At 39.2% G+C, this 26292-nt stretch overlaps 1 protein-coding gene across 2 annotated transcripts in view; it reads left to right on the top strand.

Moving 5' to 3' along the window:
• Positions 1–26292, top strand: part of ctnna2 (catenin (cadherin-associated protein), alpha 2) — a 283286-nt gene that overhangs the window by 205377 nt on the left and 51617 nt on the right. For both annotated transcript variants that reach the window (XM_034120744.1, XM_034120745.1), the window contains one exon: positions 2197–2349. In XM_034120744.1, coding sequence (XP_033976635.1) covers positions 2197–2349 — 153 coding nt within the window. The remainder of the gene's footprint in view (positions 1–2196; positions 2350–26292) is intronic.

Genomic DNA, 26292 nt, shown 5'->3' with positions numbered 1-26292 from the left:
ACCTTGTAAAATAAGCTTTGGCAATACTATGTTTTTGATATGGTCATGGCAATAAAGCTCATTTCAATTGGAATGTTATTTTTGTGATTTTAGGCTTTCATACTCTAATGATTAGCGTCTCTACTATTATTCCCATTTTCACACATACCATAGTTTTGGTGATCATATGAGGGAAAAAACATGACCCAAACATGTTCTGTGACCCATTATTCACTGATTTTCTCTTAGTGTGAAATAAACAAATGTAGTTTTGTATGATAGAATATGCTAAAAATGTGACAGACATCACAAGCACTGCATTGTTTATTGAATTCCTTATCTAAACATTCCTTCCAGCTCTTTAATTGTGTTTCTCCAACTTAGTATGCATATGTACACCTTTGTGTCTACTTACATTTGTCACTCTCCTAATGTGAACACTTCACACTCTAAACCTGGTTAAAATAAGTATGAATTCATGACACATTGATAGGTTGTGGGTAAGGCAATAATTGTTGCTCGCTCCATTCCTCTGCATTACTGTATTTACCACAGTGAGAGAACATTGTTTAAGTGATCTGAGTGAAGGCCAACAAGCCAGACTTTTCCCTCACTTTCCGAGAACGATAGTGTTTTTGTCATACCTTTATCCGGTGCTTCAACAACACTAGCATAATGTGAAGATAGTTTCTGGCAATGCAAAATGTGCATCTTCCCTGAATCCCCACCCTTCCCACCAAGTGACAGGATAGCAAGGTAACACAATTACACTGATGCAAGTCTGCTGAGTCAAAGGATGCAACATACACAAGTAACATGTCTATCAGTCTTTGAGAAAAGTCTCATGTTTTGTCATTCAATGAATCTCAATACATATCTCATCAAATCAGTGATCGAAGATTATAGATATCCGGATAAAGTAGTGCTTACAGAGAGAGAGTGGACTTCAGGTTGTTTACAACATTCACAGACCTGTCATGTCCACTAGACGGGCCAAATCTATTCTCTTTCCAGAGGCAATAGTGATGGATTATTTGCCCTTAGGAACCCATAATTCACTATTCTTCTCTTCCACTCGGTGGACTTGCAATTAAGTTTGTAATTGATGCAGGTTATTTAAGTGTGATTGACAGACTTGGATATATATTTTTTGTTTGTTTAATTAGTTTTCTCTCTTCAGTCAAAGCTATGAGCCTTCATTAACATCTCTCTTGCTGCTTAAACATGTAATTAAAAAAATGTGGTCACATTGTTTGCTTTACATCTAATCATAGAAGATGTCTTGAAAAGTCTAACACATTTGTCACACATGTTGTTAATTCGACCCTTTTCACTTTAATGACTTCATTTGAATAGTAGAGCTCATTGAAACATTTGTATGTGCTGTGCATACTATTCATACAGTTTTATTGTGTATTAATAATAATTGTGTTACTTAATATTGCTTTCCTCATGATGCATATGTTAAATTAAATTGAAATAAAGGGGTTAAACTATTATGTTACTGTTACAATAGCAGTGCACTGATTACAATAATGTATTAAAACAGCCTAATAAAATGTAACTTACTGTGTTAATAATTCTAAATATGGCATAGTATTTTCACACCCTCAAACAATTGCACTTTTAGTGGTGAATCAAAACTAATTAAATAATGGTTGCTTTTACAACCGTTAATTTCCTTATAACAATTAAATGGTGGTGCTACATGTCTGGGAATCCTCCTTTTGTCTCTGGAGTGTATTATTGTCTGTCTTACTGGTCTCATGTGACTAACTCCCTCTTTGTGTAAGATAAAGGACTTGTCTGTTGTTGTTTCTATACTGTTCCCTCTGGCAGCTCATCAGATATCCCATGGAGAAACCTCAGGCTCTTTTTACTGTCTTATAAAACAGCCAGTCCCCTTCCAGTTTGGTTCAAAAATGATCCCATAAACAAAGATATAAGTCTCAAAGTCTGCCCTAGTAAATGGCCCTATGGGAGAGATGACACCTTACAAGCAATATGCACTCCTGTCCATTGAGAGCCGGCCTCCTCTTTATTCCTCTCCCTCTTTCTTCGCCTCTCTCTCTGTCCTTTCACCCCATTATGTTACTACATCATATTAATCCCAATGCTAAGTGATATGCAATCATTGCCAAATGTAATACAGTGAAGTCATCTGCAATAATATTAATGATATGACCTCTTCCTCATCTCTCTTCTTCTGAATTCTAGTTGCGAAAGGCAGTGATGGACCACATCTCAGACTCTTTCCTGGAGACCAACGTCCCGCTGCTGGTGCTCATTGAAGCGGCCAAGAGTGGAAACGAGAAGGAGGTCAAGGAGTACGCCCAGGTGTTCCGTGAACATGCTAACAAGCTGGTGGAGGTCAGTCATAAATTATACATTGGGGCACACGCATATACCCATATATATATTCCTACTGGCTAGCTCAGAACTTAAAGAGTAAGGTGCGAACATACGTATAAGCAATGCCGAGTAGGTCACCATAATGGTGCCTAGAATTAAGATTTCCACCAGCCCACAGAGGCTATTGTTCCTACTGAGCAATACAACTCTGCTCATTAAAAAAGAAAATAATCAAGTTGGCCTGTACTGTTGAACGCCTACATGTACATATTACAAATAGTTATATTGGCAAAAATAATATTTTGTCATTTGGTATTATTTGATACCTTTAATAGAACATGCTTACTGGAAGAAAATAAAAGGAATTCAAAACGTATGTAATATACTGTAGATCAGATATGTATGTATTATATATGTTCCCACATACACTATCAACATTCATACACCTTTTCAACCGTGCACATTCTTTCTTCAAGTGCAGGAATTATGAAGCAAAAGTAATGGTGGTAACTTGATGAGATACAACTCACATCAAAACGTGTTTATCTCCATAACTGCGTGTAAATATTTGTTTCAAAAGTAACATGTTCGTTTGTAGCTCAGCTTGCACAGCTCAGCCTCTTTGAGTGGTTTTGATGCTTTTCGTGGGGTCTTTGTTTTTGGCTCTGGAACTGATTCCCCCAAGTGAATGTGAAAGTCCTATTGTGTTACCTTTGTTCACATAATTACAGAGAAACCTCAAGGGTATGATTGGGAAAGATGGCCTTGCAGATCAAAACATCTTAAGTGTTTTGTTATTGCACATCTGTGCACATTGAATAATCATGTACTTCATCCTGGCAGAGTAAGGGGACATGAACATTTGCCCATCCAGTCATCATGTGTTATGTGCACCTGAAGAGGGCTTATGTGGTTATTTGGGTCACTTGGGCAGCAACTGTTGAAATATGAAGTGTCCGGAAGGTAACTAGTATCCACCTACCCTCTGTCCAACATAATTGACAAAATACTATTGAGCCCTACTCTATGTTTTAGTAGAAGAAACCTTTGTCTTTGAAAAAGGCTGTGCAGACAGTCCATGATTCAAAGGCACAAGGCCATCTTTACAGACCATACAATAAAAAGGTGATGGAGGACACATTGTTGTGATACTCTGCTCAGCTTTGAAGTCCTTTCAGCTTAAGGGATTTGACACATTTCAAGGTTAATAAATGTACTATATCATAAGGAGTGTATAGTTTGCTTTGCAGTCACCCCCTCTGCAGTGGGATATAAGGAGCAGTCCTGTAATAAATCCCTCTGCCCTTCAGTGGGTGTTGCTTTTTGTTCTCTTGGCCCTTTCAAAGTAGCCTTTAGAACCCTTGATGTGAGCCGTCTCTTAACATACTGTCACTTAAAACAGCACTGCTGCTTCCTTTGCCAACAGCTACAGAGTGAGTGACTTGGGTGACCTTTTGGTCTGCTTCAGCTGTTTGCTGATGAGGGAGGATCTGGCTGATGCTTCCCCCTTAAAATATATCGTTTGCATCCAACAATGGTAAAACTTTGTTTAGCCCAAGGACATCTTAGGCAGATACATTATATTATTCTGATGAAGAGTAAATGGGTGGGGAGGGGGGACATTGCTTTTGCCCTGTGACTTTTTTGGTTTGTTATGTAAAGCATGTGCAACAGTGAGGTACAAAGGCGTTGTTTGCATGCTAAGGAGATAGAGTATAAGCCCCAGTCCAAGCTGAAACTAGCTCATTGACTGTGCAATGGCTCATCGCAAGCTGAGTGTTAGCAGACATTAATCTATGTACAGCTATTTATGTGCAATTGTATTGTGAATGATCTTATATATCTAAAAATAAGGCAACTTGTGTGTGTGTTTATTAATATCCAGCATTGTGGGGAAATTGGATAAACAAAACCAATAGGCACTTTCACACCGGAGTACTTTTCCCAGGAATAGTTCAGATAGTTCCTGGGATTTTGCATTCACACCAAAAAGATCTGGAACTAGAACTTTTTTTCGGGAACCTTTTCACCACTTTTTAGTCCCTGCTAGAGAGCAGGGACTTTCCTGGGGAGGAAAAGGTTCCAATTTCTGATTGGCTGGGCGAATTACAAACCACGCCCTGTAAAACTCAGAAAAGTTTTGTGAAGCCGCCATTTTATTTGCTCGCATTAGCATTATTAGCATTAACATTAGCCCAGCGCACCAACGGAGAGAGACTAACTTATGGCAACACAAAACAAAACGTGGGAGCGGTGGAGTGATGAGGAGGTCTCTGCGCTTCTGGCGATTTACCCGGGACTTCGGCTGGCAGTATACGCCGTGAAGTTGTTTGCGGCCTGCCAGTAAACCCAAAGCAGAAGAAGAAGAAGTGACGTCAGCGGCTTCATTTGCATAATCCTCCCTCCGGTGTGAACGCGATCTACTAGATAGTTCCAGAACTAAAGAGTTCCGGGGAATTATGTTCCGGGAACTATTCCTGGGAAAAGTACTTGGTGTGAAAGCGCCAAATGTCTGACTGTTTTTTTTTTTTTGTACTCCTGTTTTTTTTTCTGTAAAGCGACATTTGGTCCCCTGAAAGGCGTTATATACATTTCAGTTATTATTATTATTATTATTATTATTATTATTATTAGTAATGCTCACTGGATGTATTGTGGTGCATTATCATCCTATTCGCTCATTTGCATATTTTTCTTGACTTTACTGGGTGCATTTTCCTAACTGTGTTCATCACAGGGGGGACTATTTTTTGCATTAAGTTTGTGACAAAATTGAAGTGTTCATTTGAAAAAACAAAAAACTGTTTATGAAATGGTTCATAATCAGTCATACACAGCACTCCAGCATTGAAAGCCTGCTTTAAAGTGATACAAGTGGCGATAACAACATCCCTCGATCCGATTTTAGTCAGAAGTATACTCATGTTAAAAGGATGAATTGTTGCCTCTCCATCTCAGCTTTACCTGTTGCATGGTGGTTCACAGTTTTCTGTGCTGATAAAATGGCAGTTAAACATCAGTGGGGCTCAGATCAATGGGTTTGTATTCACTAAGCTGAGGTCTATTGTTTTGTGAAACATGTATCAAATACAACAAGCTCCATGGTCAAAGGGGGAGACCGCAAATGACTACTTGTAGGTCCACGAGTCAATATGGGCTTATCGGAAGAGACACATGTCGCAGCCCCTGCACTTGTGAATGGTGGGGCTCTGCAAGGTTAAATAGGTTCATCACACTGTAGCTGACAGAGCAGTACATGCATACAGATTTCAGTTTCATGAGATAATGCGGTGCTTTGTCAACAAAGTCCTATTACGTCTCCAGCTGTGATCATAAAGCTACAGACTTTGTGTCTTTTAAGGACAAATTATGAAATTGAGTAATTAATGTGGTCGGACATAAACTTAAGCGCACACATTAACTCACTGTTACTAGTGTATCATACCATATGAGCATTTTGTGCTTGAATATCATGTTTGCATGTTACAGTAAATGTTGCAAACAGGGTCTGAGCTAAAAAACATACGGCCCATCCTTCTCCTGACACCAAAACTATATTTCCTTTTTACCATTCCAGGATAATATGAAGAATATGAATGTGACACCACATATTGGCAAGAGCACAAGCTATAATGAAGTGCAGTGCAGAATACTACTGTATCCTTTTGTCAGGGTGAGCACATTAATGGTCTCTGCTAGCTGAATTGCTAATACACTCAAGGCTATCCTACTATACTTGGCAATATCATTGTCATTGCTGTCATCATCATTATTCGCACAGACAGTCACCGTACCAGCCACCAACACAATCTTTTAATATATTAGGCTAATTAACATCCTGATCAATGTCACTGCAGTCATCTCCCTGATGTCAGAGAGGAGCTGTCTTAAGCTATTAGCCTGGAGTGTGGACATGATCAGAAGTTTCAAAGTAAAATTCGTCCCTCATCATGTCTACTTAGTTTTCATTGGATTTATTTTCCATTTGGCTCCAACAGAGTTCAATACCTCTCGTTTCTGCACCATTGTCCTTTGCTCACCTCAGTGACGAGCCAAGTTCACCCAAGGGCTCTCCTAATCACATCAAACTCATTACACCATTTTGACCAGCGACAGGAAACCTCTGATCATTATACTGGGTATTTAATTTGCTTAAAGACTGTAATGGAATTGTGAAATGGAATGGAATGAACCTGCAAAATGATTCAGAGGTTATATTTTTGTATAACTATTGGTCATTTATTTTTGTTTAGCTCTGTAATCATGCAAGAGTTGCACAGTATATGCTTTAGTCACTTACAGCCGGTCACACATGCACTTATACACTAACACTCGTGCAAATGTACAGGTTATGTTTCCTTTATCCCACATTACAGGGCAGTAAGAGGACCATTTAGCAGACAGACCAACTAATAGTGTGTTGATATGACTTATGTATTTTTAGGAATGTGATATTTTAACTGAATTCCAGAGGTTGGATAATTTCAGTTGTCTCTGTTTGTGGAGGAACACGACTAAGAAGTGGGGAGTACAGTTTAACTTACACAGAGAAATGGAGAGCAAGTTATTCCTCCCTTCAATTTTAAGAATCCTTCGATGATTTGTCATGTACCTGAAATGAATTATTCCAAAGGCTAATGTTAATTAGAAGTAATTATTACCATCAGCAATCAAGGCATTTAGATAGTTTGAAAGATATAAAACTAATGTCCTTCTCTCTAATAGGATCCCAGTGTAACTGTTTTTCTTGTGTGGTTGTCTGTGTGAATGCTATGTTAAAATGTGAAATGTTTTACTTAAATGTTCGATTTAACTTAGACTATAATTGTTTGTGCTCAATAGTTCATATTTGAAAGTAACTGAGACATGCTACGACAGTGAAAAGCTATGGTTCCATCTTCCTTTTTACAGTCATAACTTCTATATAGCCTTTATTTTATTCAAACAGAACATTAGGCTGAGTATAAGTATAACATCAATTATCAATATCTCTAGTCAACTGCTTCTGGTTTGTATTAATGGATATGTCATTCATAGTTTCCAGGACAAATTAGAAATGATCTTCTAAAATGATATTCAAACGATGTAATAGTTATATTATAGGTAGAACATTAGACGTTTAATTAAATGTATTATATCCTTATCCATTAACATTTTTCCATAATTGAGTTATTCAATAGCAAGGATTAGTTGTAATATTTAGTTTCTACTTTAATTGAAAATATACTATTATTGCTAACCAAATCTACCTGAATCACCAATGACAGAAACAATGGCATAAACACTGACACATTAAACAAGAACGATCCACATGACAATTCATTTATTCATATCTAATGGTTCCCACATCTCTTCTCATTTCAAATGACCAACTAAAGGCATAAGAAGTATGTAAAAAAAGGGAGGTAGGCTTCAAATTCCCGACATCCCATCCAACACTTTTCTTTTTTTATCACGCCCCATTTAACTGTCACCATGTGCTAACATTGCCAAGGGAGTATAGTACTTGTCCCTCGAGCATCATAACACAAGTACATGCTCACACAGATAAGCGACAGTGCCTCTATGCTTCTTTTCATCACCTCCCTAAAATCGTTTGTGTACAGTTACTTTGAGAAACTGACATTGTCTTACATTGTGGCTGAAGACTGGTTAGAAGTAGGATATTTGAATAATGATCTGTAGAATAAGTATAGTAGGGTCCTCATTCAAATGTATATCTAAGTACAAATGAATGGTTTAAAACAATTATTTACTAAGCCACAGTCAGTACTCCCTCACTATATTTGTGTCTCTTGTTATTGATTATATGTTAGTGTCCTATTCAATACCATTGAATATACTTGTATCATCTCTATGTGTCAGTTTTTACTTTCTTGTATCTGCCCCCAAGGCCAAGCTCTCCATTAAATGGTGTTGCCCACACAGATATGCTCTTGTTAATTCAAACACAAGATGAATATCCAATCTTCTAAAGTTACCAAGGTTCTTTTTTGTATTGCCACTGCAGCAAGATTGTACACGTGCCAGCAATTCTTGGACCTTTAAAGGATGTTACGCTCCATCACTATTCTAATGTCAGAATGAGGTTTTCCACTGACCTTGACTCCATCTTGAAGCATTTCTCTTTAACAGCAGTGCTGATATAAAGGACACTTTTGTATCTGCCTTATCTCTTATAGGGCTCCATCAATACAAAGCGTTCTCTTTAAATGAGTAATTAATGGTTTATATGTTGTCCCAAATGCTGCAATAACATCACAATCAACTGAGCTGTAAATGCATTAATGATTGTAATAGTTGTTTTATTCTGTCAGGAATACTGTATGGTGTGTCTGCTCAATACATAGCTACATTACGCTAGGTTGTTCACTTTACCTTCATCAGTTCATTAGCTTTTCCTGCTTTGAATTTACAGCGTTGACCTTACTTTGGACATGAGCGGAGTCAAGGGGAAAGACATACCTCCAGTGATTATGCACAATCAATATGAAGTTGAATGTAACCAATACTGAATTGGCCTTCAGGGCTCAGCGACATGAGACAAACTGCAGCAGTAAATATTATTCTGGGGGCCACTGCATTAAGCACTTTACTGGACAGTTAACCGGGAAGTGGATGGATCACCATTGGAACAGGTCTATTTGTGATGAGCCTAAGCTTTAGGCCGACATTAATCCTCTCTTTTCATACAAAGTTATTAGCCTCAGAGGAAATCTGCCTTTGGAAGATGAAGCCACAGAGGTGTATAGAAACATACATCAAACCCCACCTAATCCACCTTAGGTTGGCCCTTTTTTGGAGTTATTTTTAGGTGAGCTCCCAGCCAAAAAATGTCAGACAAATAAGAATGTTGATATTCAGTTGTTGTCTCACTACTTTGTGGTCTTTCTGTAGATTATTGCAACAAAGCCTGTGACTGAGCGCAATCTATTCACATTGCCTTTGTAGCCATCCAATCCCCCGATTTTACTTACTGTACTTTAATTTTCACTTCTGTTTAGGTTCACCTCTTTGCCATATTAAATTGTTTGGAGTACAGACATTAAGTTACACATACACACAATGGAGTGAGTTTATGTATTTTGCTGATCTACACATAATGACCCATAATGTTAAAGTTGCATTAAATCGACCAAAATTATGTTTTAAATGTATAAGGACAGGGTTCGAGTTATGTGGGAGCCAATGGGAGCTGAGCTCCCATAAGGAGGGGTCTGAGCTCCTATGAAAGCAGTGAAATCATACATCTGTGGGGGTCGCTAATACATTACCAACAACCATTATTTTAATCACAAATAATGCATGTGTCAATGTAATGAGTATTATTTACGAGGTAAATAGGCTAAAAGAAAAACATGTTTTCCAAAAGAACTACTCATCGTATTCTCTCTTGAATGAAAATATGCCTGCACTGCACCTCCAAGGTGCGCAATAATTTATTGCACAGGTCCTGTGAGCGTGCTGCGCAAGCCGAGATGATGTGTTATGTGGTGTGCGTAGTCATATTTAAGTTTGTAGCAAGTACTGTAGAGGGCTGCTGCTGTGTGTGTGTGCGTGCGTGCGTGTGTGCGTGCGTGCGTGCGTGCGCGAGCGCAGGCGCGAGCGCATTAGTTTAAAAGTAACAACAAAGTTTAAAGTACAACAGTAACAATCTCATATCTTATTTACACACCCACATCCTAGTTAATGTAAGTAATTATCTTGTGAATAAAGTTGCAATTATGTAGAATGCACCACTGTTTTAAGTAACACCTTGAATTGCTGTATTCACCCTTCATTTTGAAATAATCTCAGTCTTTGAGAGAGTCACTCTGCTCAACAATGTATTTTTTCAGCAATTGTTCAGTCACACTAAAAGAGATGAGACATAATTCCATTGTTTACCATGAAGAAAATTGAGGAAATCCTTACATTTCCACAACAAAGAGAGAACGACTCTTTGATGGGAGCATATTGACACGGAATCAGCTTAGTACTGGCGGTGCTTTTGTACAGTTTTTGTACTCCTATATATCCCTGTGGTACGGTGGCATACAGACTTTACCCGGCACCTCTGAGTGTTTTTTTTTCTAGTGCTTGTTCTTTATGCCTGTCGGCGCTTTTCTGCCCATCAAAGATGTCTAGTGGACTCACAACTCAGTTTCTTACACATTGCAGGGCATGTCGGAACAGAAAGTATACTGTCAATTCAGTCCATTAGAATTCAGAGACAGAATCGTAGAGGCATCATTATGAGGAATGGTGCAAAAAGGGATTTTTAAGAGTGTAAGATAAAGAAGCACAGTAGGTCACATATTTAGGTAATATAAAAATGTTTAAAGGCTTACTGGTGATTGATCCAAACTGGGCAGAAGAATCGTTGGTCAATGGCTAAGGTCAAGAGACTGACAATTTCTGAGATATCCCCAGAGACCAGGTGCTGGTCTATATACGGAGTTATTTGGCTGTGGCTTGACATCTCTCCATCCAGTAAAGCGTTTTGAGAGTATGGGCTGTATGAGGTTAGATACAAGTTAAAAGAATCATGCTTGATGACTGACCTGCTAAGATGTGGCTTGGAATTAATTGCAAGCTAAGCTGAATAATTAAACTGATGTTATTCTGTATCATTAGGATCAATTTAGGGATATACATTAGTCACAAGATACAGTTATGACATAACTTCCGAGGATTTAAAACTGTGAGGCGCACAGTAGTTAGGGGGGTGTTGGAAGAAGAGAGGAAAAATACTGCGTGACGTGCAAGGGACAGGTGCATGCTGGTATTCTAAAAACAACAGGAAATCACTTATTGTAGTCTGGTTCACTGATTGGGCACACTTACCAGCACAGTCAACAGTTGCAGCTCTGAATAACACCTTATGATATATAATTTTTTGAAAAACCCACATTTCTAGAAAATGTGATTTGTATTTGTATTTAATGTTTGCTTTACTATGTGTTTTACAGTGTGTTAAGTTGCTGTTTTTGAGCTTACTTCATTATCTATTTCCATTCAATTTGTTTTGCTTGTATGTGAAAGCACTTTGTTAATCTGTTTGAAATGTGCTATAGAATAAAGGTTCATTATAAATATAACACTTTTGAATTTGATAGCAATATCAGTGTAGCCCGATACGACAGGAACCAAACCAGAATATTGAAACTACTGAGAACGAACAGTAACTTGAACTGGGTACCTTGAAGTCAAAGTCAACTTTATTGTCAATCTTCCAGTGTGTGTGTGTAGACAGAGAGATCCAAATACCGTTTCCCACAATCCTGAATATAAAAACAAATGTATATAAAAATATGTGTGCAAATATGTATATACCGTAATTTTCGGACTATAAAGCGCACCTGAATATAAGCCGCAGCAGCTAAATTGAATGATGTGTACATATATAAGCCGCACTGGACTATAAGCCGCAGGTGTTTTAATGTTTAATTACCATATGTAAGGGTTCGTGCACAGAGGGGATTGTCGGGAAAGAGATGGCTGTTTGAGGAAGCTCCCATTTATTAACATTTCAACAAACAAGTTGCATAACGTATTCAAGTGTTACCATTTAGTGCAATAGTAGCTACAGAACATGTACTGTGCTGTGTAAACTCTACTGTATCACATAGCGTTTCAGACACACAAACTTTTCAACTTTCAAACTTAGGAGAGGTTACGTCTTCTTTGTGTTATAAGATAGGACTGGCAGGGTCAGTCAAACCTGGTCGTTATCCCGCGGAGCTCCTGTCCCGGTCCCTTGCGCTCTCTCGGCCCGGTGTCTACAGGGCGAGCCCGAGGATCCCCCGCAGCTAGCAACAGGCCTTCAAAACAATGTTAGAGGCGCTCCTGAAACAGCGTCAAAACGGGTATATTTCCCGGGCTTTAATATACGCTTTGTTTCACTCGTTTGTTGTTTTGTTCCTCCGTGTTTTCAGAGCAAGTCGTCGGAGCTGTAAAAATCCATAGATTAGCCGCACCGTTATATAAGCCGCAGGGTCGAAAAATGGGAAAAAAGTTGCGGCTTATAGTCCGAAAATTACGTATATACACGGTCAAAGACACATTTTTACATGTGCAAACATTAAGACCTAAATAAAAACACAACAATCAATATATACAAAATAACAGTCACTTCAATATTTTGAGAATGTACATTAGTGCAAGATTATCCATAGCAGCGTATACAGTGTCTTATGCTGCGTTCACACCGGACGCGATGCGACTATTCGCTTCGCTCTAATCGCTTCGCTCTAATGGCTTCGCTCTAATCGCTCCTATCGCATCGCTCTAAACGCTGGAGGTTCACCGCGGCTGCCAGCTGTGTTTACTCGCATCATTCAAACAAGACGCGCTGGCTCGGGAGCTACAACTACAACAAATGAACATATTTTACCGTGATTAAATTGTAATACACGTTTCTAAATGATGCCGAAGTAACAACATACTGATACCGGTTAGTAACAACCATGAATTAATGCTTTGACAAGTCTGCAGACAAGACGGCAGGCAAAACACCTTTTAAAATGCTTGTTTTCTGAATGAAGATCGGGTCGACCAGGCTAAGCTAACGTTGTATATGCTCATTCCACACTCATAACAACGGCCTACAGACATAAATAAAGCAGCGACTGTATTCGCCATGGCACAGACAGTCTGTGGTTTGTACTTGTTTAACTTTTGTCCAGTTTCTGAACAGATATGAGGAGCTGTGAGCTCTGTGTGCTAACTGCTAACAGCTAACGGCTGATGTTGTGTGGTTGAACGTCACTGACGGCGGCTGAGATCCTCACCGCTGATTGGCTTCCGCGAGAACGCGTCACGTGAATTTGACGCTCGAGTTGAAAAAATTGAACTCTCGCGTTTAACGCGGCACCGTTCAATCGCCTCAATCGCGTGATTCGCGCCGCGTCCACCGCTTCATGCGCGCCGTCGGAGCGAATTCTCGTCTGTCCGCGTCTCTGCATTGACTTTACATGTAATCGCGCCGCCCCCAAACATCGCATCGCGTCCGGTGTGAACGCAGCATTAGAATTAGGACTCACTAAAGTTACTCTCTGCGGCATCAGGTTGTCATAACAATGGAAGTGCTAGTTAATGATTGTATGCGACCTGTGCGTAAAACACAGACCAAATATTCTACAATTGAAGCTTTAGGTTGAACCTGTGGGCATCCGTTTACCAAGCAAAACAGATTCAGTCATGGGCGCTAAAGATTTTTATGAGAAACCTGTGAGTAATTTAAAATATTGAAAGGAAAACAAACTGAATCCACCCACCAGGTGATGTCATAATGTTTTCCCCTCACGAGTCATTACTGACAGCAGTGTATTATGGGTGGTCTTAACTTGATGTACGGTAATCGGATCGATGCTGCTACAGCCAGTAAAGCCCAGTCAATCGGAGCTTCCCATCTCAAGGTAGCACCCACTCAAGCTGTGGGATAATCACCTATATTTCTCCAGTGTGCTATTCTGGCTCGTACATTTACTCAAGCAATCTTTTCTTGTTGTACTTCATTTCATTATATCTATTGTATGTAACTTAATACTTCTACACCACTACATTTTAGGAGGAAGATGTTTGAATAGGTACAAATAAATTTCAAATATAAAAATAAAGCAACACATTGGATGCTAACAAGTTTGGAATGCGGCCCCTCACAATAAATAGTAGTGCCCCCTTGCCACTTCTTAGATGGCAAAGATTGTAACCTGAATATATCAGATGGGTTCATTTGAGATTGTCTGAGGCGCACAGAGGTAAAACTGTTCATTATTTTCCCAAAATAGAACTTAAACATATATTTAAGAAAATCTCAACCAGCTATAAAAAAAGGAAAACTTTCCATCTGTATTAATAATGTAATAACACTATCATTCACATCAGCATTTTTCCACAATATAAGCACATTTACAGTAAATATATTGAATGCATTTAGCTGACAATACTTCTATACTTTTGCTTGAATGTAGGACTTGCACTTGTAATGGATGTTGACCTTTATGTACTGTATAAGTACATTTACCCAAATAAAGGATCTAGTATCTGACACTATTTGTATCCCTCATTGCTCTTTAGATTTCAGCATTAACATTACAGCTATTAAACGGCTAGAAATAGTTTGATAAAGCTATGTGCGTCAAACACATTTCTGCTTGTATAAGCTTATAGTGTAAATGTATTATAATATAATGATAACATGAATTGTCTACCTACTGCACAGCGGGTTGCCAGACAACACCATATGTTTTATTGTGGCCTTTTCAAAGTTGTTTTATTGCATACAGATCATTAAATGACATTTAAGCACTAGTGTTATACTAGCAAATTGCATTCAAAATAAAACTTAATTAAACACATGATATATGTACTATATAAATGATTTGTTGAACTTTGATTATAATAATATACGCTGACATTTGACAATTTCTTCCTCTTGGCTTCTTTGTTAATTCCCCTGTTACTCAGTCCACATCTCAGAGGGAATTGGTCATCAGCCCTTTTTCTGAAGAATTACAGCTGTGCCCTAGGATGCAATCAACCAATCTTTTAACCTCAAGCTGACATTCATATTTGTTTGTGCTACATCTCAACTGTCCCTACAAGGGGAAAAGAGGGATAAACAAATGGAAATCATACCAGCATCAAGCATGTATTAACAAAAGACTGCCCCCAACCTTCCCCTGCAGGGTCTATTATCCCTCACAGAATGCATGAAGTGGTGCTAGTGTTTTTGTGACACATTTGCCAGACCTTGCCTACCAAATTGCCTTGGAGATGTGCTTAGTTAAGAGACAAAACATCCCGCTAAGAGCTGGGATAGCTTGTTTGAAGGTGCTCCTCAACAAGAAGCAGAGGAATTCCTGTCATGTTATTCAGATATGACACTAAGTGGATTACACAAGATTAAGTATGACAAAAGAGGAATAAGACTTGACATTGCACCATGCTTCTATGAACATAGTCTTCCTATGATAATGTGATATATAGCCCGGCATAAATCCTTAATTATGTCATGTGCCCATGGGGGCTTAGTCATATCATGTTTGATGTCGCATTATGCCTTTTTGCATCTGATTCATGTATCATCTTCAATTTTTCCGGGATGTGAACAATGCACTGTTCCATAGTGCCGGATGTTCAGACCTGTCCCATTTCGTCTCTAATGTAGAGACTTCACGTTAAGATATTTGTATCTCATTAGTCAAGAAATGATTCATGTCAGTATGCGTTCTGAGGACAAAATCATTTTTGAAAATCTAGTAAAGAAATGATTAGATGACGACCTTGAACTCCATGTCATGTTGTTGAACAATTCATAACATTTTATTGAATGTTCAATACTCTGTTTTGACATCTATAAAAACATTAATCAATGGGGGGAATGTTCTGCAGACAATACCATGCAACTGAGCAATGCAGTCACTTTGTAGTAATATATTCATAATATTCATATATAATATATATATTTATATATATATATATATATTTGTTTTATTGTTGAAATATCAATAAAATATAAACCTTAGTTAATGATTGATGCAAAAGGCATATGCTTTATGTGTATGCAGTTCAACCATTTAATATGTAACCTTTATAATTGACGTCATCTAATCTTTATATATCAACAGTCATAAGGATGATGAGCCCTGAGCGTGTACCCTTCCTCGTTCGGACCATTTCGCCTGTTCTGGTTTCAAGTCATAGCAGGGGAGCAGGGAATGCTAGCTCTCACATGTTGCGATGTGAAGCACGCTCCCACTGGAGTTATTTCCCATCATGCCAAAACCTTCTGTTCTTGCATGCTATGAAACTTCAATCAATATCTGTATTTATTTCATCCTCAATGAAGGATAAAGGTTGCATTAGGGCACACCATGCTTCTCACATGAGCAAATAGTGTCCACACAGATACACACAGCTTCTTAGAGTTTTAAATCTGGTCCAGCCTCATACAGTCAACATATGGAAGTGTTCTTGGGATACCTAACTCCACATTAACCCCATAGCATGTCTATAGTATTGAAGTGTATGTAAGTTGCTTTGGATAAAAGCGTAAGCTAAATAACATTTATGTAATGAAATGTTATATTATTGTGCTTAGCTGTGTACGATTTTTTTACAGCCATCATGTCCTGCCAAAAGTCAGAATATTAAACTCCTCCATGCCTATCATAAACTGTATACATTTTGAGTTAACACACACACAAAAACATACAAACAAATACATACTGTACACACACATACAACCAGACACACACATAAACACTGACAAAAATGTTGAAACATTGACTTAAATACATGTATTATGTGAACAAATTACACATAATTGTATTAGGTTAGTTGAAAGCAATAATATTAAGTTTGAATAAAAAATAATATGTTCAACTTAATACTATTGCTTTCAACAATACATTTATGTGGAACAGGAACATACCTGTTGACGTTAAAATCACAGTAGTGACCAGTTCAATAATTTGTAGTTTATAATTTGCGGCAGGGAGCATTATTGTGCTCCACCCATACAGTGATCAAGACCATTTGAAAAAACTGCCAAGTTGTAGAACACCCATGTCTAATTTTGATTTAATGATACGGAATGGGCTAGGAAATAGGTCTATTCATATGAAATGGATCAGCAGACACCCTGCAAAGCCATGTACGCACAGAGTGGGCCATCATTTTCCATTTTTATCTTATCTTTCATTGATGGAGAGACATTGGCGAGCCATCTTTTGTCTATTAAAATATATCATCCATAGAGCTACTGTAATGGACGGTGAGGAGAGCACATAGAATTCTCAGGCAGCTTGATGGATATTTGATATATCAGAGAGATCTAAAACTCAATGCTGAGAATGACCAGCTCAAGGGTAGATAAAGGAAAGCACTGGCAGACAAATTCAAACTGCAGAAATGGTCATCATTTAGCCTCCTGTGTCGAATATATCCCTACTTTATTAACCTTTGTTTTACAAAACAAAAACAATTAAGAGTGCCTCAGAAGGAATTTCAACATATTTCCTTTCCAAATTGAAACATTCCTCCGTGCAAGGTCTGCCCAGATCCATGTTATTAGTTTTATAGATTTGACCCAGAGGGTAGCAGTGATTCTCTGAAGGCTTAGATTGATTGGGGATATTGACTACTGTTCTAGGTCCTCACTCAACCTGTTCACCATCAGAATTGCTAATTCACCAATTCAGGGGTGTAACTCTTTTTCCTGTGCCTCATCAATTCAACAACCTCTTTAATAAGGGTAAATTAAACCACGTCCCACAGCCATTTTAGTTCACCGACAGCAGGTTAATGGCTCATCAAGAGTCTGTTCTCTCTCCTGAAACTGATCTTCTTATTCTCCTGTCTGTTGGACCTTACAGCGCTCTAATGATGACATTGTGCTGTGAGCACACATCTATGAGTGTACCTGCTAACACGTTTTTTTTTACTTTTGTGTGCACTTGCATACACATTCTTGTTTAAAATGTACAGTTACACAATGCCAGCTGGCATGCTGACGTGTGTTGTTGAAGTAAGAGAAAGTCAGAGAGACAGAGAGACCGGCTTAGAGAGTGGAAAGCCATGGACAAACAAAAAGGAGTCCTTTTTCTGGCTTCATCATTACTGAACTGGTGGCTGTGGGAGGTCTGGGATTATCACAGGCTGGAGAAGCAATAATGAATGACATCTCCCAGAAGAAATAAACTGGCCAGAGGCAGCTGATGGACCAGGGGAATTGATTTCAGCACACAGGTGAAACAGAGACAATAAAAATAGAGATCACTGCATCCTGCAAGCCACAGCCATACCATTGTTGTTGCTTAGATGACTGTACTGTGCTTTAAAAAGGCTTTCATTTGTAATATACTAACACTTAACTGCAGTGGAGGGAGCGGATAAAAAACTCAAAACTGAATTCTGAACAATCTCAAATATTAAAATAGTTTGACTTGCTGCACTACGGCCCAGCTGTCAATCGCCATTGTTTGACTTCTTCATCTCATTCTAAAAGCCAAACGCTAGCTGCTGCCAGACTTTCTCAGCTCTAGGAAATGTTTTGCCCTGTGTCGGCATTGATTTGATACCATCGAGGTGCATCAGAGTGTGTAGTCGTTCCCAGATTAAAACACCAATATAGGCGACTGGGTGCAGTTGGCTCAAGTCTTTTTACCCATCTTTGATGTTTAAGTACTATAGCTACTGTCACTGATCGGCTGTTTCATTAATAATGCCTGAAAAAGCAACAAAACAGATGAATGGCTGCCATAATGTTTTTGTTGACACATTTGCAAGCCCCTATGTTTCACTGTATGTACATTTAATTATGACTTTTTACCTCAGTACTTTTATTAAAAGTAGAACAAATCTCCTCTGTGATGGGATAGCAGAAACATGCACCGCTCCACTCTCACCAAGCTGGTTTGCATATACGGAAGTGAAAGAAATCTCAAAGGAGCTGCTCCACAGCCCCATCTCCCCTTCCCTGAGGTAGAAAGCCCTAGTTTGAGTGTTCACTTACATCATCAAAGGACCCCTCTGTCTCATGTAATATTAACATGTGCTAAATCAGTGGCAAACAGCAGCAGCAATGTTTACACAGCATTAGCACAGGCTTGCGAAGCCACATAGAGAGGGGTTGTCTTTGTGTTCAAAGATGAGGAGGCTCTGGCACCCATGGGGGAGCGACAAGATTATAGTATGTGGGTTGGCTGTTTTACAAGGTGACTAATTTAGGAACACTCTGTCCTCCACAGGAACAGCTTTGCAAATTATTTGACAAATTAATTCAGATTTTAAACTATTTAAATCTATTTGTTATGTTTAATGTTTGGAGTTGTTTATTATTTTTGGTTTTCTTGGAAAATAACACACTGTGCATGAAACTAGTAATTACAAAAAAGGTAATATATAGAGCTTTTGAGAAGGACAGGTCGACAACGTGTGGGTGTCAGGAGACGACAGGCAGACACATTCATCTATAAGTGGTTTGACTTTTTGACGCAGGCTTAAATCTAATAATCAGAAAGCTTTAGGGGAGAAGTGGGCTGTCACCGTGAAGTCAAACCAGCTGGAAATTAAGTTCATTAATCACACAGTGCTTCATTTAGTCCTTTTCTCCACACACCTCTGAAGTATGTCTGTGTGAGGTAGAAAGAGAGAATGGGGGCTTCAGTTGGAAATAATGAAAGAAAGAGAGAAAATGTTTGGTCGTGCAGAAGAAAAGCTATCAATTCTCATTATGGAAAATAGATCATCACTCCTAATTAGAGCTCCGGCTTTTTGCCACAGTACAAATGCAGAATAACCCAAGCTGGCAATGGCAGGCACCACCCATTGCTGATTAATTAGTTGAAAGAATAAAAAAATACAAGGAACATGCAATTTTACCCCAGATAGCTTATTAAAGTTCAATCGCAATATATTGCAGGTTAGGTCCACTGGGAAAATATATATGGAAATATATCCAATTTCCAAAGCCCTATGATGTGCTTCTGATGAAACATGACTGCCCCTCTGTTAACTAAATGTGTCGTGCTGTGTGTCGCTTAATAACTGTGAAAGAAGCAATGACTTTTTACTTGCTTTTTGTTTGCTTTGGAAAAAAGCCAATTCTTTGTATATTGTATGGACAAATATTGATATATGAGAATTTGAAATCTCTGGTGAAATATGTGGTAAGCATGTCACGTGACTTCACGTTGTGTCCCAAAGTTCAGAGCTGAAAGTGCGAACTGTGTCCTTATCAACAAAACAATTTGAACGTATCAACTAACAGACATTAGCATTTTTTCAATAATCATGAGACAATAGAGTAGATGGGTAGACAGGGATTTGTTCCTTGTCAAATGTGGAATGACAGATTTGGAGAGGAAGGGAATGTTGGCAGTAACAGAGAGACATAGCTCGGGCTTGGAGCACTATAGATAATTGGGATCTTCCTTTTTAGATGATTAAGACAGTGTTACAAATTTCCTATTTAAAAAAGCATGCAGGGAGTGGAGGTCATTAAGGTAAAAAAGTGATATCCTTATGATGAATTATAGAAAGTAAATGAGATTCATGTTGCAGCTAGTCTTCTGAAAGCTCTAAAGCAGGGGTCGGCAACCCCTGGCACGCGTGCCACCATTGGCACGCGGCACCGTAACCAGTGGCACACTAGGAACAAGTGGAATAAGTGAATTTTATTTTCGGATCCTGAACGAGCCCGCTGCCAGAGCGCATCTCCTCGTAACCTGCAGAAGGAAGCCATGCACGCAACGCCCAGTCGACTTGCTGCTGCTTTCCTCCGTGGTGAAACGATCAGGGGTGTAGTGCTGCCGGAGCGTGCCCGCACTTCATAATTTGCAGTAGGCTACCCATAAGGAGCTGTACAAATGCCGCAGTTTTTGCGTGGCTGTGTCTTTAGTTGAAAGCCCAGTGGCGATCTGCTCATCGACAATAATATGCTACACAGGGGCGGACTGGCCATCATTATTATTATGCCGTTTAAACCAATTATTTAAATGTGTTTAAACCGCATCATGTAAGTTGCGCTGACAGGTGAAAGAGGTCCACACACTGCTTCCCCGCAGCGAGGCTCCCCCCGCCCTCCTGTTGAATGTTCACGAGCGTTGAGCTCTCCACCCCCCCTTGACAGTTCACGAGCGCCACGTTGACAGTTCACGATGGTCGGCACACTGATCACAATTTATTTTTTAAATGGCACTTCATATCAAAAAGGTTGCCGACCCCTGCTCTAAAGCAACCGTTGTAGTTTATATTCAAAATGATAGCACATAGATATCGCACTACATCTAAACTATACATTCAATACCTATAAACAAACTTGTTCTCACATACAGTATGTCCTAGTTTTGCACATGACATCCCACCTTCACTTTGTCCAAAAACATTGTCCCTTCTATTGTTTTGACCATTAATATGTTAGCCAGGGTGCCATGGTCTGTTTATGCTTTTCTGACTGGGAAATTCATGACCACGGCTCTTAACATATTCACATGTCTGCTACCGCCGCCTCTTTTTTACTTGAATAAAATAAATAAAGCAGGGACATAAATCCAACCAAGCACAAACAGGACACATACCTAATTTAATTTCCTTTCTTCTCTGACCCAATGTAGTCTTATCTCTCTCCTCAGCTCTTTTTGTGCTTTGTCTATTTATTTTCTCCTCTCTATTTCCCAGTTTCATTCAAGACTTTAAGCCAGATAAACTGTGGTTTGTTTAGCAGAGGTCACAGGTGAAGAGAATATCCTGGATAAGGCCTAGGCTCCACGGGGACGAAAACGGGTTGAATCCGCATATTTCTCATGCGTATAGCCCTTTAAGCTCGACGACGCCGTAACGGAAACGTAGAAACAGACCCCGCAAACGACAACGGGTCCAAAGGTGGATAGATCTGGGAACGGAGCGCTCTGGGGGGTCCAACGGGGCCGTGGGGTCGCCTATACGGTCATCCGTTTCATAGCCCCGCCTCTCCCCGCCTCTCCCCACCTCTTCCCACCTCTCCGCGTACCCCGCATCATTGCTGATGTGTTTCGTTAACAACAACAATGGCGGATCGCAGGGTTGCACCATTATTGTGGGTTGTGATAATGACGACTCAATAGCCCCGCCTCTCCCCACCTCTGCTGCTCACCCCCGCAAAAGTACACTGCACACTGAATTCAGATTATTTATCTTTATCTCGATATGGACATAAACGCGAGTGAAGTCTAATCTGACAGGACGGAGACACGCAGCTCCTCCCGCTGTGATGCAGCGGGAGCAAAACACACACTTCAAGTCAGATCACCACCCTTAGCTATTTTAATTACCTCTCAAACTACCTAAACTAGTTATAAATATGTTTATTTTTACTGTCGGGTTTACTTACTGGATCAGCTGCTGCATGAGGAAGCATGAAGATTTAAACTTTAACACACGTTGACCGGCGAAAAACTCTGCGCGGTTCCCTCGGCCCCCACCGCGGAGAATAAACAGAAGTGCAGCCATGACAACCATTCTTCTTCGCTGCTTTTGTGGAGGAAGTTGCTGCTTTTTGTGGAGGAAGTTACAGCGCCACGTACAGGCTCGGCATATGTACTGCAGCTTTTCCAGCGGTTGGATGTAAACGGAGCCGTCTCGTGGAGCTTGACACAATCCGGTGTATATTGCGTGTGGGCGGAAGCTTTTTTGCGGTTGCGTTTGCGTTACTCCGATGCGTTTTGCCGTATGGGTTCCCGTGGAGCCGGCGCCTACGGTGGAACTAAAAGAGGGGGGGGGAACAGCAGTGCAGCTCATGCCTAAACAGGCTCTTAATGCAAGCAGAACATTGCCTTGTGCATATTCATGAATCAGGCACTGCTCATCATTCTGCCTTTGATCCGATTCATGGAGTATGCAAATGCATGTGTTTGCACAGAAGCACACGAGGCATTTCTCGCCTTGCTAGTTGCTCAGATCATCAGACCACACCACCCAGAGTTAGCCACACTAGCCCGCTCCTCACCAGAATACAGGCAATTAACACAGTTTACTTGACTATCTATCACTGTTCATACAAACTGCATTTTTCGTGCACACGTGTTATACAATGCATTAATGAGGGCATACTATAATGTGATATATTGTGTTGTGAGTGTACAGTAATGTGTATTATATTGGGTTCATTTGATCCATATGCAATCATTGGTCCGATTGTATTGCATTACATGAAGCCACAGGGGGATAGTTTCACATGTTGTACAGAGCTATTTGACTTGGAGATCTAGAGTTACTTGGAAAAGCAATGTGATACATCTGGGTGTCATACAGCTGTTTCACACAGATGTGATGATGGCTGTGGGCTAATGTGTGATCTGCCAAGATAAGACACTTCAGACTTATACTCCCTCACACACACTGGTAAAATACATACATATACTTGTGAACAAATCTTATAAACACACTACTGGAAGACTGCTTCCATACACACTAATTAAATCATATGAATGCTATTGGTTTTACGTGTGTTTATGCAAATTTTCCCCAGGAAAGCTATACATACAGAAATAGATTTTCATCAGTGGGTATGTTAATCACAGTTATCATCAAATGCCACTGTCGCATTAAAAAAACAGAGTGGCCAATGAGTGGGTAGTATTCGGCATTCTCCCAGGACAGCTGTGAATATGAGGTATAGAGAGTGAAGCACCATGTTGCTATAGGTGAGAATCTGGTAAATACATTTGGTGAATACAAGTTAAAATAAACCAAAATCAATGTAATGCAATTTTGAAGGCTTTTTTTGTATGATAAAGCCTTATTAATGCATTAAATAATAGCTCAATCAGGAATTGTTTCAGCAGACAGCTTTAACATACACAGCTATTTGTGCACATACTGTTTCAGATTAAGCCACAAGTTTAGTCAGTGTTTCGAGTATTTCATTTCGTCCTTTGATATATTTGTAGTGACATGTAAGAGAGATTTAATAATACTAATTCTACTTTCTCATGGAGTGTGACTATTAGTTGTTGGTCACAACTAATGAAATGCATGTATTCTACAACTTGCATGCATGCTATATCTATAGTTGTACCTCTTTCATCGTTTCTTGCTCTAGTTGCTCAGATCAACGCTGCAAACTTAGATTATAATTTATTTGTCTGTTCATGATTACTGTACCTGCAGAACAAGCACATGAGATGGCAAGGTAAAAAATGTTAATCTAGCTTGGCTTTCTTTTCAGAATACTTTCATTTCGCTCTTTATTCGGTCAGTAATTAAATGCTGTGTCAGCCTCTGCTTTTTCTGTCTCCATGGCAACAAACATGGCCCTTGGTAATAACGGCGAAGAAACACTCCATCAAGACGGAGTTACTGAGGTTGGAACATGTTTTACTTCCAAAAAAATGCTGAAATACACAGGAAGATATTATTAGTGATCCAGGCGTGTTTCAGACCCTTTATCAGGATCCAGTGATTATGTTCGACAAACCTGTTTATAGCTAAACTATGCTCTCATACATAATATTGACGTATTTACCAAACAGTATATTTATATTGATTCATCTTTTGTTAGACAATTAAATGACTATACAGCTGTGTGGTGAATCAGAGAAAAGAAAGACTTAATAAAAAGTTGTTTTGATAAAAGGTTAATTTATTACTCAAATTAATATAAGTGTATCATTGTATTCATCGTTATACTTGTACATATTCTTTATTTGTATAATTGATATGTTAGGCACTTTTTGTTTTAGCTTGAAGGCATTCCAAAAAAAGTGGTTTAACAACCTTAACCCAGAGGGCAGTATCCCCATCATTTTATTTCAAAAGCTGACAAGCTGAAAATGATAGTCCACCATCTCTTGCTCATTTTATGTATTGGTAATAAAGAAAAAAGCTTTGGTGTCATCTGCTTTTTACTTCTTCTTGCTTCTTTGATTTCTTGCAAAAGGTTGCCAGGTGTCATTTTCATCTCATGTTTCATTATGTTAGCCTTGTGAAGCTTTTGTAGCATTAAATCAGGGCAATACAAATAAAGTTGAATTGGCTTGACCTCAGGGTTGAGAGAACCACCCACTCATCATTGATAACTTCAGCCACTGCCGGGGATTTATGGGGCGATTTTACACCCAAACAGATCTGCTACATCAATTCTTAATGTGAGTTTGAATATTTGGCAGGAAGCTTGACTTAGAGTGTCACACATTTAGTTAAGAAGCCCTGTCTGCACTTGTTGTGTGGGAGGCCTATTTTCCCACACTGACCTCATGCTATTCTGGGCCAACAGCTCTGCTATTTGACAGCCAACTTCTGGTCGCTATTTCCCTGGAGGTTAGTCTCAAGCAGACATCTCTCCTATGAGATGCTGGACTAACATTCACAGAGCCTGTGCTCCTCTGGACATCAGCAAGCAACACATACACCGCCGAGCACTGGCATTCCCAGAGGTGTCAGATGAAAGCGCTTGTTCCTACTAGCTACTCCACAGGGCTGAACTAAAAGCACATCATAGCCATCTCAAGTCTGAATTAAACTTGAGGTAGCGCCATAGCTGTGCTGTGAGCACATCTTGAATAGCTATTGATTTGATCTTCTGTGTAGACTGCACTATTGACTGCTATCACACTGCTGCTACATTGCACTTTTGTGCGTTTGCCAAAATAAATTCAACTATTCAAATGCTCTGCTTTCTCACTTTACGGTAGAATGGCGGTCATTAATTGATAATTAATGGCTAACTTCACCAGCTTTAATGAAATACATGATTAAGAGATAAGATAAGATGAACCTTTATTAATCCCTGTGGGGAAATTCAGTAGGGTAGCAACAGGGTAAGGATGAAAAACTGGACAGCATAGATTCACACAGATTAATACAATTAAAGATAAAATCAAAGATACAAGTTAAAAACGATAAAATAACTATAAAATAAGAGATTAATTAATTATTATGACCTGTTTCGAGTTGTCCAAATTGACCAATCACAGTTGTCAGTGTTCACATAGCATGCAAAGCTTGAGGCTTTATTACATTATTTACAAAAGTGCACATTGCAACACAAAAATCGATAACTTACTTCATATATATATATATTTTTGTTTTCATGCATCTAAGACAGGTGATGTTTAAGGGAATCTGTTGTTTATTTCTTTCAGTGTTTACTCGTGATTCACTGACAATCAAAGACACATACGTTTTGGTAATTATGAAAACTTGTCTCGCTAATATTTTTGACAGTTTTCAAAATATGGTTCATCATACCCTTTATCAGTACTGGTATGTGACATCCTTCGGTAACCATGGACACCACTGCAATATAATCTGGCTATTGTTTGCAGTGACTCTGTCTCTCTTTATTTTCTTTCTCCTCCTCCTTTGCTGTCATTGCCCCTGTTGCATTCATGCATAGATGGCATGCTAAGTGAAAGGGGAGCCAATGGGGATGAGCAATGCCTGCTAAGCTGGTTTTAGTCACGGGGCATTGTCATTAGATTAATGGAGCAGAAG

This window comes from Trematomus bernacchii, unplaced genomic scaffold (genome assembly GCF_902827165.1).
Source record: "Trematomus bernacchii unplaced genomic scaffold, fTreBer1.1, whole genome shotgun sequence".
Taxonomy (NCBI): domain Eukaryota; kingdom Metazoa; phylum Chordata; class Actinopteri; order Perciformes; family Nototheniidae; genus Trematomus; species Trematomus bernacchii.
This window is presented reverse-complemented; position numbering and strand designations above follow the sequence as displayed.